Here is a 17,441-nt window from a genome sequence, read left to right as displayed (position 1 = left end):
TACCATTGCAGTTTACTTTTAGTTTATAATATGTTTTGAGATGATTTTCCAATCAAATGCTTTCATTTAATACAGTTTTATTTCACATTTTGTTAGTATTGTGTTTTTTACGTTTCTCTATATTTGTGTTGTTCCAAACATCCTTATATTTTTCTTGTAATTCTTCCTATGATTTTTCCATCCATAGACTTTTTTCTAATACATGGCATATATTCAAGGAATCTGAAAATATAACCAGATTCCAACACATCCCAAGTTCCCCTTTCTGCTTTTCATTTTATATCTATATATATATCTATATCTATATATATATATATATCTATATATATATATATATATATATATATATATATATATATATATATATATATATATTATCCTTATTTTACTAGGACATAATCTAGAATGAAATTGAAATGAAAATAATAAATAATAATAAATTGAAAAGGGGTCCTGGGTTCAAGCCATGGCAGGGCCAGTTATTGGGTTGGGAGGACGGCCTAATGGTTAAGGTGTTTGCCTTACAAACATAAGGTGTAGGGTTTGAGTCTCACACGGGATAATTGGCTAGGCTTAAAATGGCTCGCAAGGGCAGTTAGCTTAGTACTAACCCATGAACCATAATTATCTGCAATAATTCCGTTTCCTTCTGTTCTAGAATGACATCTTCCCTACCCATATAACTCAAAATATTGATTTTTTTCCCATTAACTAAACAAACATGTTTTAAAGATGAAGCTTTAAATGATCTCCAGATATTAACCGTTTCATCTATTTTTCAAGAATGTTATACCATTCCTTATCTATAATATTTCTTTTTCTTATACAGCTAATACCTGACTCTCTGCTTCATAAACTTTATCGTCTCTTAACTTGTTTTTCATATCACTTGCTGCTTTTATAATGACTTAAGCCCATTTTCATGAAATTGTTTTCTGCATCCATAATAATCTCCCGGATTTAACCCCTACTTTCTCTTACCAAAATAATATCATATGTTTGCACCATAGTTGAGGGGAGATATATTATCTCCCACCTAACTTTATCCAACCTTTTCTTACTTTTTTCCACATTAGCGTTCTTAATTAGACAAAAAAGTAACATCCTTTATTGCACACCCTTGTTTTGGTCATCTTGTGCTTATTTGCTTTCCTGTCCACCTATTTACTCTCACTTGTGCTTTAGAATGTTTGTATACTGTCTCAGCAATTATACCCAATTGCCTAATATTGTAAAACTGTGTTTGTTCATGATTAACCCTATCATAAGCTCTTATTTTGTTAAGTTGCAGGTCACAGCTCTTCCTTCTTTTCTCTTGTAATACTGCCCTCTGTTTATTCTGCTATAATCAACATTTCCTTTATGTCCCTACCTTTTGCGGCATAAATAATTTCATTAGCCATATTTATTATTATTTTAACAGTTTTACTTGTCCGAGCTTTAGAAAACTTTCATAGTCTGTGTTACACAATGTAATAGGTCTCTAGTTATATATATTTATTTTTCCTTCTTCCATATAAATTTTACTACTATTCAACAAATTTCTTTTTTTATTCCATTCTTCAATCCATTTGTGTTACACTTCCAAAATCAGATGTTTACCTGTCCCATTAATATTTCTATAAAAAAATATAAAGTAAACCATTTTCTACTGAAACAGATTTTTTCATTACCTAAACAAAGCATTGTATCCCTTTCTTCCACTGGAATCCTCCCTTCTGATTTGTTCACTTGATCATGTTAACATTTTCACCTGCAGGGCTTCTTCTACCTTGACCTCCAGCTTCTGATACTTATTGTCAATGCATGGTTTCATTGGTTCAGTAGTGCCGTCTTTATTTCTTACTATCTCTCCTTTCTTACTTCTTGGCACCTTAATTACATTAATATTCTTCACATTTTAAGATAACAATGGTGTTATTTCTTTTTGTCTTTCAAAATAAATTTTTGCGTTTTAGTCACATCCCTCATTTGTTCATATTTTCCTCATATAGCTTTCTTGAGCAATAATCCACAAATGTATGTGTAGGTATGTCAGGATTTCCCCGTGGTTGGTGTGGTTTGATCATGAGGGCAAAACCTGAGGGATGAAATGGAGCCAACCATAGGTATATCCTGATATACCCACAAACAAGAGTGGATTGTTGCTTTTATACATTGGCATTATTTAAGAAATAAATTGTTTACCATTCTTAAATAATTTCATTGTATAATGGCACTTCAGTTTTCTTCAGTGTTCTTCCTTGTTTACAGACGTACTACACGTGTGTATGGGACGTGTTCTCACGCTTTCACAATACAAAATGTGAGCCTTTATTAGAAAGGCTCACACAGATTCTGCTACACTTTGCTGTGAAGGAAAGGTTTGTTTGCTTTTTATTTGTTGTATTTTGTATTACTTTACTGCCTTTTTATGTTTTGAATACTGTGATTTGTTTTCTTTAACTTGTGTTTTACTTCTATTCTGCTTTTAACTGCATATTAAAACTTCAAAAGAGACCACAGCTCTGTCTCTTGTGAGTCAGGCAGAAATCCCCCCCCCCCCACTCGTTTACTGTCGTGTTCTTACATACCACTGTCTTTTTAGTTGCCTGCCCCTTATGTTAATTTGACCATATATCTCATTTCCTCTCTGCTTTCACTGGCTTGTGTGAGCAAGCACAAAATTATCATTTTGTGAAATCACTCCCCTTCAACTATTTAAATTTATTGGCCATCCTACTGTATTCCATAGTACCAAAATACAAAAGTGACCACCCCTTTCAATCTATCTTGCCGTTTATAAAATAGTGACTCTCCACTAAAACTTAACTTTTTAGACAGGTAAAACTTAAGTTACCTACATTCACATTTAACTCATTTAGTGCACACTGCAGTGTTTAGGATAAACCATTTTTTTTCATCTTACCTTTAAGCATCCCTGTGACTAGCACTTGCTCTAATACCTGCTTGAAAGCACTAGGAAGCCTTAAACTGGTACAAACACTCAATTCTCATTGTTAATAAGGAGAAATTAATCATAGGCACTAAACAGCCTATAATTGCAAATACCTTGCTAAGGCAAGGGAAAACAGCTCCTGTACTTTACAAAAAAAGCACCAAACCAGGCCAGGCATGTCCAAGGGTCAGCTTTTGGTGATTTCTCCTGTCCACCTGGTGGATCTGGGCATACTGGGGCAATGCAGCAATTGCCTCATGTACACAGACAACCCTCTCCTCCTACCACCCAACACTACAACCTGTGAGAGATGCACTTACATTGCCAAACTGGAAGCAAAGCTACATTGCCAAACTGGAAGCAAAGCTCTCTCCACCCAAGACTGTGCTAGACAGTCAAGAGGAGAAGGTTAACACCCACACTACACCTCAAGCAACACATAGCCCTTCTAAACCCACACCACCAACACCCACACATAGCAACATTAAATCCACATATACGGAGGCCCTTAACTGTAACCTGTCCAAGCAACAAAGACCTCCGAAGCTGAAACTCAAACAAACACCAATCACAACCAAAGTGTCACATAGCTCACAACACCAGTGTGCCACCCAGCAACAACCCCTAAGGCAAGACAACATACCTAACACTTTAGTCATAGGTGACTCTATAGTCAGGCACACTGATGTCCCACTCACCAGGCTGAACAAGGAGAAAATTACAGTCAGCTGTCTGTCGGATGCCAGGATCTGCCACATAATGCATGCACTTAAGTCACTCCACAACAAGTACAAATATGACTCTGTCATTGTCCATGTTGGAGTGAATGACTTGAGATGTACCTCCCTGGACTACATGAAAAGAGACATGGAAGAGCTCTTGGATCATGTGGCCCAGACAGGTATGACCCTAGCCCTGAGTATCATCCTGCCTTTGCCCAGAATCATACCACAATTTAAGGACAAAATGGTTGACTTCAACAATTGGCTAAGCTTTTGGTGTCATTCAAAGGGGATCCAGTATCTGTCTGCCTGCAATGACATGATCAACAGACCACGATGGTTTGCCAGAGATGGTCTGCACCTGTTGCCCCTGGGATTCAGGTTACTGGCTAAGGTTCTTGCCACCCCTGTAGTGCCTTTTTTAGGCAAAGTTCAAAGGACAAAACCACCACCGTAACAGGTACAAGCATGCAAATTCTGAAGGTAATGCTACTCAGTGCTAGAAGTCTAAACCTCAAAATGCAGTCTCTCAAGGCACTCCTAAAAATGGAGAACATTGATATCTGTACAGTAACTGAGGCCTGGTTCAAGGTTCCAGAGAGCACCCCTGCAATACCAGGCTACAACTTTTACCACACTTTTCGGCCACCAAACCAGGACCGAAACACTAAAGGTGAAGGAGTGTCCATATTCACCAAGGATATTCACACCACCAGGTTAGTTGCCCAACACAATGCGTCTGAAATTCTCCAGGTGCAACTAACACTAGGTAAGACTTTAATCCATATTGTAGCTTGCTGCAGATCCCCCACCATGCCCCAAGGTTCTCACTACACCTTTCTAAACATACTGGAAATATTAAGATACAACCAAACACCCTAATACTGGGTCATTTCAACTACCCTGCCATTAACTGGGAAAACTACTCATGTAACAACACCTTTGCCCAACGGTTCTTGGAATTCATAAATTCCAATGCGCTGGATCAACTAATCCATAGTCCCACCAGGAGCTCCAACATCCTAGACCTGGTCATTATCAACATGGGAAATCGATGCTCCACATCTATGGTCACCCCTTCATTGGTCAGGTCTGACCATAAACTAATCACCCTTAACATCCACATCCCACACCCACCCCCCAGTAAGGAAACCTCCATAAAAACTTCTCCAAAGCCAACTTCATGCTACTCAAGTCAGCAGTGACAAACTTCATGACACCCATGCAGACGGGAACTGAAAGTTCGACTGCTGAATCCTACACTAAGGTACTATGCGAGCACATCCACTCATGCATGAATTGTGCCATCCCAAATAGAACCAAGATGCTCTCCTCCAAAAAAAAGGAAGCCAATCTGGTGGTCCCCTGCCATAAACAAACTTTACAACAAAAGGAAGAAACTGTTGCAGAAAAGAGGAAAATCCCAGGATGCAAAAAACTCCCTTACCAACCTCAGTTAGAAGCTGATATCCCTCATAAAATCCTCCAAAGCTAGTTATGGAAATAAAATTGCCAAAGATTCCAAAGACAACCACAAGGCACTCTATAACTATGTCAAGAATCTAAATGGCAATGCTCAGATGTGCTCTGAGCTGCAACAGAAATGCATTAAATATACTGATCCCAAGGATATTGCCAGTATCCTGGCAGATCAATTCAGTGCCAACTTCATCCCCCTCTCACCCCTAAACAGCCCATCTCAATACCGGAAGATTGCCAAATTCCAGTAATAACGGCCACACAGGTAAAAAAATGCACTCTCCAAAGCCAAGAATACAGCATCCATGGGACCAGATGGCATCCCGGGCTGTGTACTGCATGAACTGGTACCTCACCTAAGTGTCATGTTTAATCATAGCCTCACCTCAGGCTTTGTGCCCACTGAGTGGTGCACAGCTACAGTTATCCCACTCCACAAGGGGGGAATACACCTTGGATCCTGGGAACTACCGCCCCATCAGTCTGACAAGCCTGATCTGCAAGGCCATGGAATGTATTATCATGGAACTTATAAACAAAGACATTGGCAACCTTCAAACATTGGACCCCACCCAGTTTAGGTTCATGAAGGACCGATCTTGTCTCCTGAACCTGATTGACTTCTTTGAATCAGTCTCCAGAGCCATGGATGAGGGTAAGGCAGTCCACACAGCCTATCTGTACCTCTCCAAGGCCTTTTGACACTATCCCCCACTCTGGAATCAAACAACATGTTACCATATGCCAAATACACACATAAATGTATATAATTGTTTATTTTTTACCCTCTGGATATATATACTACTTGATCTTTATAGGTTCATAGATTAGTACTAAGCTAACTGCCCTTGAGAGTCATTTTAAGCCTACCCAATTATCCCTTGTGAGACTCAAACCCTGCACCTTGTGTTTGTAAGGCAAACACCTTAACCATTAGGCCACCCTCCCAACCCCTGTTATATTGTAATATATATGTGACATTCTATGCTTGGCATTGGAATTATGGACTATATGCCTCTATGTAAAATTAGAGAAATAATAATATACTTTAATATAATATTTACTCATATTTATTAATTTGGGTTACATATTTTATTTTATTATATTGTTAAGTAATGTTGTATTATGTCTTATTCATTATTATTAATATTGTGATGCAATTTTGCATGCTTATTGCTGACTAGGTTGCTTGAATTAGTCTGTTGGATCACACCATGTTTTTCATTGGTTGGGGCCATGTATAAATATTCATTATTCACATTGGATGTAAAATTTTATTCACTGATGAAGGCTGGATAGCTGAAACCGGTTTGAATAAGAAACTTAAAATGGATATTTAATAAACAATCTCTATTTACTTTGGATTTTAGTGTTTTAGTATTGCTATTGCTGACCGTTGGTGTATGATATGTTAATGGTTTGGCCGAGCATACCACACTTGCAAAGCATTTAGTTCCTGTTACTGACAGAACACACACTGTAAAAGTAGCCGACTCCAAATCCAGCTCCAGACAAGTGAGTACCTCAGGGTTCAGTCCTGGGACCACTCTTGTTTGGCATCTACTTCTCTGAAGTACAGGCCAACACTAAGGGACTCTGGCTAACAAAGTTCGCAGATGACTGCAAACTGGGAGCCATTATTGAATCCCCAAATTATGTGGATACTCTACAAAAGGGCCTTACAGAAACAGATGCTTGGCGCCAGAGCCATGGGCTCAAGCTCAATGCCAAGAAATGTATAGTTATCCCTTTTGGGAAAAAAACATGAACCCATGAATTACCACATAGGTAGTAGTACACTAAACACAGAAAGTGTGATAAGAGACTTAGGGACACAGGTGGACGGTGGTCTCACCTTCGGTAACCACATCACCACAACAGTCAGGAAATCATTCTATGTGGCACACCTTATCACTAAGGGCTTTTCATCCAGAAAACAGGAGGTCATTGTCCCACTGTATGCATCCCTCATTAGACCCATTATAGAATACAATGCCCCATTTGGTATGTACCTCTCAAGACATCTGCAACAACTAGAAAGGCTGGAAAAATACCTCACTAAAACAATCACAGGCCTAAAGCAGATGCCCTACGCTGACCGCCTTAAAAAACTCCAGCTATACTCTGTTGCATATTGTCTACTCAGAGGCGATCTGTGCTTAACATACAAGTCCATGCCAAACCCAGACTGTTGGACATGCTACACTAAAAGAAATCCCAATCCCTCAGAGCCACATGCTCCAGGGGTCTAAACCTTGTCATCACAATAAACAAAACATGCTGGAGGGATAAGTTCCTGACCCAGAGACTCCCCAGACTCTGGAATAGACTGCTCATACATGTCAAGCAGAGTGCCTCTTTGGCCCTCTTCAAAAGGAACCTTGACAATTGGATGGGAGAAAGGAAATTCACCCCGGGGATTACATCAGTCACCCTACTAGACAGGGGTCCAGGGAAATAACTAGTGTGGGAAGAAATAGCCAGGGAATTGTTATGGCTAGGCTTGTATAGGCCCTATGGCCGACAGCCTAGTACTAACCTATGAACCTATGAACCTATACAGCACTGCAATGCAGGAGAGGCAGTGGAGAAAGGAAAATCTCCATTGCTGTGGGGTTATTTTGTTTTGTTTTTTAACATTTAAGAAGTCAGGATTTTGAGGGACAGTAGAGAACTACAAGGTAAATTAGGTATGTTTCTATTTCTTTACTTTTGCAGAACATACCTGATTTTTCTCATATTTTGCTGTCCCCCAGCATATGCTAATAGAAAGTCTGACCCTTTCAATGGTATTTCATTTTCCAGACTTTTTTCTTTTGCTATATCCTCAATTTATAAAGGCATGCTGGTTGGGCTGTCCAGGAAATTTGCTCATTTTTAAATAGTAATGAGCAGTTATGTAACTTCTTTCTTTAAACATTCCAAATCTCCACTTTTGATTAATGAAGACCAGTGTGGTTTCATCATGGGTACGCAGCTCAAGATGTTATTTAAAACATCTCTTCTATTGCTCTGGAAACTTCTTTATTAGAGTTCAACTTCATCTTTAAAAAGGGTTTTTGAGTCCTTAAAATGAGCCTTCTTTTCTACAAGCTTTGCTGGTGGTCTGAGATACATATATAAATTCTTGAAGCTCAGAATTAAAGGTTGCTAGCTGTTTGAAGTTATGAGAGGACTATGCAGGCTTTGTGTGTTTTCCTACTGTTTTTTTACTTTTTGTTGAACCAAAACAAACCCCATTGACCAAGGGAATCTCTCAGACATACAAGTCAAAGACAAGAATTTGTCCTCCCCTTTAATGATTTGCGAGAGGAAACCAGAGAAGCACCTCTGAAGGCTTGAGCTGAGGTCTTTTCTCATAGTAGGTAAGGAGGGAGAAAAATATGGTAATCAAAATAAAATAAGAAACATCACAGACAACTTTTCAAATGTTTCCGTTTAAATAACTGGCATTCAGTTTATGATGTTTGCGAAATGATTCTCTCCAAATGCTTCGTTTTAAATGGCTGACAAATATTTTAAGATATTTGGGAAATACAGTTATTCTAGAACTGGACAAGACATTGGACAAAACACTAGGGAAAATTTTACCACAGTGTATTGAAGTATGGGCAGTGGTTCCCTTCATAGGTTCATAGGTATATACTAGGCTAACAACCACCAGAGCCTTTATAAGCCTTGCCGCACAGCCCAACCCAACCCAAATTGTGTCCCCCTGTATCATGGCTATTTATTAGGAGGAGGTATACTAGTTAGGAGGTTTCTAAAAGTTATGTGGGGTGGAAGGGTATGTTAGTTTGGGCATAGTTACTGTCTGTCTCTGCTATCAGAGAAATGGGGGCCAGCTGGGGTAAATTTCTGATTTCCCATCTGTTGGCCAATGTTACCTTAAATAGGGTTGGGGATGGAATCTGCTTCACATGGATGGAGAGCCTTTTCCAGAGCATGGGGAGCCTCTGAGTCACATATCTGTCTCTCCAACATGTCCTATTTATGTTGTAAAGGAAATTTAAATCCTTGGATCTACTGGTACTGAAGATGTTCATTATGGATGTGCAAAGATCTATGAGAGCTGGATCTGAGGATGACTTGTATGCCAGGCATAGATCACCTCCCAATAACCTGTGGGAGATTGAGTATAGGGATAGGGCTTTAAGGTGATCTGTGTAGGACAGTGTGTTTTTGTTTTTACCCTGGCTTCTGCTAGTAAGGAACCTTTCGGCATTCCAACTGTTGCATATATCTAGTCAGGTGCATTTTACTTGATAATGGGTCAGATAAATGTCAGGTAATCTGGATGCTGTGCCTTTACCTGTAAGTTAGGCAACATACAATGACTTTCCTCACTGACTTGGCCATATGTTTCTCAACATATGTTCCCAGATTCCTGACTACCAGGTCAACTCTTAGGAGTGTCTTATTCATGGAGTAATTAGTCTGGGTGACTGTTTTTCTAAAAGGCACTGTAACACATTTCTTGGCATTGAGTTTTAATCCATGACTGTGGCATCAGTCATTTGTCTGTGTTAGACCCTCTTGTAAGATGTTTATGTCATGGGGAATATATGATAGCTCCCAATTTGCAGTCATCTGTGAATGTGGTCAGCCAAAGGCCCTTTACATTAACCCTTACCTCAAAGAAGTAAGTCCCAAATAGGAGCCCTGAGGTACATCGTTGGTGACCAGTCTGTTAATGGAGGTGGACTCATCAGTCCTGACTTCCTTGGTCCTGTCTGTTTGCCAGCTGGCAATCCAAAGAGTTATGTAGGGGTTATGCCCACTTCAGTGAGTTTGTCAAATCTACCCGACAGTTATATTGTATCAGACTCTTAAGCCATATCTAGATAGGCCTTATAAACTGTTTTCCCCTCATCCATTGCCTTGGTGGCCTTTTCAAAGAAGTCTACCAAATTTAGTAGGCATGACCTTCCCTTGACAAAGTCAAATTGTGTTAGGTGCAGTGTCTGAAGGTTGCCTGTGTCTTTGTTATCATTTCCATGATAATTCTTACCATGGCTTTGCATATTAGACTAGTCAAACGAATGAGCCTGTAGTTTCCAGGGCTGGTTGATGGTCCACTGTTGTGATGTTAGATAATTGTTGCAGTCCTCCATCCTTGTAATACAAAGCCTGTTTTTGGCTGTAGTTGAAAAGTGACACAGGTGGTGCTGATAGGTCAAGTTTCAAGCTATTTAAGAGGCATCCCAGGATACTGTTGATGCCAATCGAGGCTATGTTTTTGGCCTTAGTGAATGCTGCTAGGACCTGCTTCCTAGCAGTATAAGGTCTTGTTGTTATCTTTAGCCTATGAGGCTGTCTGTTTAGTTTAATTAGAACAATCTTATCATTATGGAAGTTGCTCTTCCTGATTTTAGCCATGACTATTTTTCCTTCTGTCATTTGCCCTATTAAGGTTAGTATTCCACCAGTGTACTTTGCTTTTAGTGTGTGTTCTCTATACAGCCATTTGCATGGTCGTACAGGGTCTCTGTGAGCAATCTTTTATAGGTTGTTATGAACCCAGGGTTAGGAGGGGCATTGAATTTTGACAAACTATTGCTTAATGTGATGTAGTTTGCTTTAGAATAGTTCCTAACTGTTACAGGTTGTGCTGGGGTTATCGACTTGGTTTTTATTTTGAAGGAGGTAGTTTTGTAGTCTGACCTCACCATTGAGGACATGGGTGGGGGGGAGGTGGAGCACTCTCCCATAATGCTAAGTGCTAAGTTCATTATGTTCGAACCTCTGGTGGGTGTGCTGTTCGTAAAGTCCAAGAATCGTTGTGCTCGGAAGTATGATGCAGTGTATGTTTCCCAATCTATAGATGGGCAGTTAAAGTCTTCCATCAGTAAGATATTTGCTTTAATGGTGAGTGTCTCCAGTAGGTCTGGATATGAGCTGTATTATTCTTGGAACATTGAGAGTGACCTATAGCCTGCTAGGAAATGGTATGGAACTTATCTATAGTGATTTGTATGTGGATAAATTCCAGGGCATCAACCTGTTTAACTAACCTAGAGTTATACTTGTTAATAAAGACTGAGACTCCTGCACCTTTTGCCCCTGCCTGTGCAGTTGGAAGTCTAAATGGGCGGAAGGCACCGAAGCCTTGCTCTGCTGGAGTATTTTCTGCAGATTTAAACCATGTCTTGATAACAGCACAGATGTCTGTATTTTCCAGAGTGAGGAGAGCTCGTAGGGTGTGGAGCTTCTTGTTTAAGCTCCTAGCACTGAGCAGTAACACCTTTAGGCTTCTTTGGGTTTTATTTGCTATGTCAGTAGGTTTGTCAATTTGGCATTGCCTAAAAAAGGCTGTAAGGGGGTGGGATAAAGTTTTAGCCACTATTCAGAAGCCTAGGGGAGACTACTAAAGACCATCCTTTGCAAAGCAACATGGTTTGCCAACCTTGTCCTCACATGCTGACAAATATTGAACCCCCCTGGAAAGTCACCAGAAACTAAGCCAGTTATTGAAGTCAATCATCTTTTGTTCATACTGTGGCATCATCTTTAGAGAAGGTAGAATGCTGCTCAATGCAAGGAATATACCTGCCTGAAATACATATTGAGAGAAATCAGTAACATCTCTCTTTACATAACCCAGGGAGGTACATCTCAGGTCATTTACACTCACATGGACTACGATAGAATCATACTGGAACCTGTGGTATAGTGACTTGAATGGATATGTAACTTGGCAGATCCTGGCTCCAGATAAGCAACCCACTGTTATCTCCTTGTTGTTTAGACTGTTGACTAGGGCATAAGTGTGTCATACAATGGAGTCCCCTTTGACAAGATCCCTGTGTAATCTGTTTGCTTTCTTTATGGGCTTTGCTGTTGGGATTCAATTGGATGTAAGCACATGTGTGGTGTTTGGTAATGCTTTTGGTGATGGCTTTAGAGATTGCTGAGGATAAGTGTTGCCATTTGTAGGCTTAGGATCTTTGAGGTTTGGGAAGATTGCTTTTTAGTGCCTCAGCATAACTTAGTCTGTGTGTGTGGTGGATGTAGTCTGTTTGTGACAATCTTATTTGTATGTGAGCTTTTTGGATCATAGCATCATAGGAGGTTACTAGGCTAATGGCCCTGGGGCCCTTAGAAGCCTAGCCAAGAGTTTACCCCCAAAATGAAACTTTAGTCAGCACCTGTCATCCTTGTCAGTGAGGGACACAGGTGGAATCCCTGGGACAAATATCTAGTTTTCCATCCACTCATTAAGGTTGTACTTTACGAGGGTCAGCGAGGTACTCTGTTTGACGTTTACGGGAAGTCTGTTTCAGAGAAGGGGGAGCCTCTGGGAGACAAACCTGTCTGTCCAGCAGGCTTTGTTGAAGTCAGATATTAGATTTAGGCCTTTTGAGTGAGTAATTTATTTATTTTATTTATTTAACATTTGTTTACCTGGAAAGTCCTTTTTCAGCATAGGCCCGGAGAGAAAAGTTCCATGAGTAACAGTAAATTTTCATGCACACATTACAATAATCAGTAAAGTATAAAGTAAACAAAATGTAGTATACATAAGAACATACAAATTTGTTACATCTTGACAACAAAACCTAGGCTTTGAACATAGCTAGTACTAGTTGTATGTATGACTTATGTCAAGATATAAGGTGAAGACAGTAATGCGAGAGGAGTTAGACGTATGGATATGGAGCATCTCTAGTAGGGCAGGGTCCAAGATTGCCTTGTAGGCAAGTCACAGATCACCTCTGAGAAGGTTTGCATATATTGGGACACAAGCCACGCCCATAGCCACCCCATTTAACTGTTTGTAGTATTCTCCTTGAAAGTAAACAAAATTACTTTTCAAAATAACTTTCATATTTAGCTTTAGAAGAAGTGCTAACTTTAAAAATGTATTTGAAAGGGCTGACCGGCACAAAAATCCACATACCCAACCAAAAAAGGGCACTTTTAAATGTGGCAATTGCACACAGTGCTCTATGATTGTTAATGATACAGAACTATTTTTAGCTAGTTTGCAAAAATATATACCTACTGATGGTCACTACAACTGTGATTCAAAGAGAGTCGTATATATGTTTTTTGTTCCATCTGTTTTGCATTTTATATTGGTAAAACCGAAAGAAGTTTAAAACAGAGAATTTATGAACAGGTATATGACATTAACAGAGGAAGGGACACCAATGTTTTATATAGACATAGGAATAAGATGAGAGCTAATAATTAAAAAAAAAACTATACATATGTATGTATGTATATATATATATATATATATATATATATATATATATATATATATATATATATATATATACCTTTTGTGCTGAATTTTTGAATTTTGTATTAGATTAATGTAGAAATGTTTCTGTGTATACACGTATATAAGTGGTAAAACATCAGGTTTTATACGGATCTATTAATCAGGTCTAGAATTATGTTAATATTTCCTTACTTTTTTAATATGGACTAATTGCTGTTTTTTATCCAGTTATGTTACCATTATGTGTATTTAAGCAGATTTGTCATTTTACTTATTGTTATGATGAAGTTTCCTATGTTGAAATGAAAGCGTTTAACTTTTTACATCTGTGCTGTGGATTAAATTGTTTTTCAGTCCTTGGAGTATTTGTGTCTTTGGGCGTGCGGACTTTTATTGGGCATTTTATCCTGCACTGCTAGTTTTTATTCAATTTATTTTCACTTCACCAGAAAGGGGAAAACAAGTACTTGTTCGGTTACCAACAGAACAGTATGTCAACATCAGGCAAGTAGCTATAATGAGTATTATGATTTGATAAGTGCAATGGAACAGCTTTTTATGGAAAAAACAGCTGCTATTCTTTCTCAGAGGTTGTGCAAACTTGGGGTGTGATAAGTAATCAGTGGGGGCATGAAAGCAGAGCCTCATACTAGCATGGCTCAGGTGAGAGGACTTGTACTCTTCAAAATTAGTAACATGCTTCATTTTTATCCCAATATTCCTCATATTTGGGGACTACGATACGTTTATAGCACTTATCTTATTGTCATTTACTTGGGAAAATGTGACTTCAGCAGCCTGTTTCACAGCCTTATGTGTTGTCAGGCTTTCCTCAGTAAGGTGATGTCCATTGGCTTTATCTGTACTGTGTTTCCATGGACCCCGGTGCTTTTACTGTTAGTATTTATTATTGTGTTATTGGTTATTGTGCACTGGGAAAAGTTTTTTTCTCTGTCTTCTTTTTCTTCTTCTTTTGGACTTGTACGTTTGTTCTAATTAATAAATATTGTTGCTTTTCAGGATTACAATAAAGACAAGAATTTTTTAGTTTGGCTGATTATATTCTGACACTGATTTTTTTTTTAATTCTTTGCAGACAGTAGGCATGCAGATTTCTTTAACATTCAGATTCGTCAGTCATTTCATTGGAAGCACACTAATTCTGAACATGACAGTGTTTCACCAGTTCAAATGGTTGCTAGAGGTGACCTGATGCAGACTGCAACAAGACACGATATCAGCAAATCTGAACTACAAATGCATCTGGAAACTCATAGAGAAGAAAGCTCCTACAAGTGGATTAACTGCAACAATAATTTAACAGTTCCCAGTAACATCTTAACTAATCAAGGAATTCACAGTGGAAAAACACCAAAGGAAACATTGGTAACACATGATCGACTTTCCATTAAAGAAGGAAAGTATAAACGTTCCACACGTGAGAAAACTTTGTGGCCAGATGAAAAAAGTTTAGCACAGCATCAGGTACTCCATAATACACAAAAACACTATAACAATATCACTTCTGACAAAACATTTACACAGAAGCGCACTGTGGTAAAACATCAGATACGTCTCAATCCACACGAACTTTATAAATGTGCCATATGCAGCAAGAAATTTACCCAGAAGGAAGATATGCTACAGCATCAGTTAGTGCATAACCTACAGAAACCCCATCAATGTGCCACTTGTGGCAAGAGTTTTGCAACTAAAAAGAGTTTGGCACAACACCAGGTTGTCCACACACGACTGAAACCCTATAAATGTGACTCTTGTGATAAGTGTTTCACAGCCACAAGGATTTTGGTAGCTCATCAGGTTGTGCACACGGGACAGAAGCCTTATAAATGTGCAGTGTGTGACAAGAGATTTACACAGAAATGTAACATGGTCAAACATCAGCTAGTGCATACAGGTCAGAAACCTTATAAATGTGCTACATGTGGCAAAGGTTTCACATCTAAGAATAGCCTAATAGTGCACCAAAATGTTCACACTGGACAAAAACCTTATAAATGTCCTAACTGTGGCAGGAGTTTTTCAGTGAAAAGTAGTCTGGTAAAACATCAAAATGTCCACACGGGGCAAAAACCATATAAATGTGACACATGTGACAAGAGTTTTAAGCAGAGGCGTAGCATTGTACTTCACCAGTTAGTACACAGTGGGCTGAAACCTTTTAAATGTGCAATATGTGATAGGGGTTTTACGTGCAAGACAAGCCTGGCATTGCATCAGTATATCCATTCTGAACAAAAGCCATACAGATGTGCAACATGTGGCAAGGGTTTTGCAGTTAAAAAAAGCTTGGAGGTTCATGAGACTATCCACACCGGACAAAAGCCATATAAATGTACCAGATGTGGCAAGGGATTTACAAGGAAAAGTAACCTAGAAAATCATCATTGTATCTATGGTGGAGAGAAGCCACATAAATGTGACACTTGTGACAAGAGTTTTACACAGAGGTGTAGCATGTTAAAACACCAGTTTCTGCACACGGGGCAGAAGCCTTATAAGTGTACCACATGTGGCAAGGGTTTTATACAGAAGTGGAACATGTTAGAACACCAGTTAATACACACTGGGCAGAGGCCATATAAATGTACCACATGTGGCAAAGGTTTTACTAAGAAGGGTAATATGGTAAAACATCAATCTGTCCATTGTAGGCAAAGTCAATCAAAGAATCATAGAAAATGATGAACTTTATATCACATGGGATCACCCAACACCAACAGTTCAAAAGATAGATGCTAGAAAAACGGATATAGTGGTCCAAGAAAAGAAGACAAAAGTAGCATTGATCATTGAAATTGCCACACCTAGTGACTACAGTGTCTTGCACACAGAGAGACACAAAGTCATAAAATACCTTGATCTGCAGGCAGAAACGAGAGCCATGTGGAAGAAAGATACCCAGGCAGTTCCAATAGTAGTAGGCGCAACTGGTCTTATAAAAAAGAATTTACAATCGTATTTAGATATGTTACCAATTCATGTAACATCGTACTAATATGAAGGAGTCATTACTGGGCACGTTGTGGGTGCTGCGAAGAACACGTTTGGCTAACATCAAAGAGTGAAACAATACTAATTTCATGAACTTTAATCATACTTTGACTTAGGAATGGGGTCCATTCCCATCATGGTATTAGAAACCCAAAAGACTTGGAGAAATTAAAAACAGCAGAAACCATATAAATGTGCCGTATGTGACAAGTATTTTACACAGAAGTCTCGTATGTTGAAACACCAGGTAATCCATATGGTGCAGAAGCCATAAATGTGCTAAACATTACAAGGCCCTTACACATAGAGCTTTTCTTGGTCTTTTAGATAAAATCGAGTGTAATAGGAGTGATTTGACAAGCATCAGCGATTAATGTTTCACTACAGAAAAACACAAACTCATAAAAATATCCAGATTTCCAGGCAGAAACAAGAGCAATGTGGAAGAAACATACACAAATATTTCCAACTGTAGTAGGAGGAGCAATAGGTCTCATAAAAAAGAATTTACAATCATATTAAGATATACTACCTGTACATGTAACTCTATATTTATTATTAAAGGAGTCAATTCTGGTTACCTTGCGGGTGCTGCAAAGAACACTTTTGGCTAACATCAAAGACTGAAACAATACTAATTTCATGAACTTTAATTACACCCTGACTTGGGAATAGGGTCCATTCCTATCATGGTATTAGAAACCCAAAAGGCTTGGAGAAATTAAATCAGAGGTATGAATAATAACTTACCAAGTGTGACATAACTTTTACACACCGAAGAGTAACATAGTAAAATATCAGAGTGTTAGCAATGGAGGAAAATTATGTAAATATGCAACACATGACAAGAATTTTAAACAGAATGGTGTGATATCATGATGTATTGTACATTAACTATATCAGTGTTCCATGTATGACAAAGGTCTTCATACTGAAATGGAGAATGTTAAAACTACAGTAGCTGAACAATAGGATAAGATCCTATAAATACATAATTTCTGATAAGGATTTTACACTGGGAATATAATGTGGGAAGTTGGAATAATGGTTAAAGTGT

At 38.7% G+C, this 17,441-nt stretch overlaps 1 protein-coding gene across 1 annotated transcript in view; it reads left to right on the top strand.

The window, feature by feature from the left end:
- LOC122798729 (gastrula zinc finger protein XlCGF26.1-like) overlaps positions 1-16,119 on the top strand; it is a 90,742-nt gene extending 74,623 nt beyond the window's left edge. The window contains exon 4 of the mRNA XM_044067829.1: positions 14,466-16,119. Coding sequence (XP_043923764.1) covers positions 14,466-16,075 — 1,610 coding nt within the window. The 3' untranslated portion in view covers positions 16,076-16,119. The remainder of the gene's footprint in view (positions 1-14,465) is intronic.
- The last annotated feature ends 1,322 nt before the right edge of the window (positions 16,120-17,441 follow it).

This window comes from Protopterus annectens, chromosome 3.part1 (assembly GCF_019279795.1).
Source record: "Protopterus annectens isolate FY-2018-M chromosome 3.part1, PAN1.0, whole genome shotgun sequence".
Taxonomy (NCBI): domain Eukaryota; kingdom Metazoa; phylum Chordata; order Ceratodontiformes; family Protopteridae; genus Protopterus; species Protopterus annectens.
This window is presented reverse-complemented; position numbering and strand designations above follow the sequence as displayed.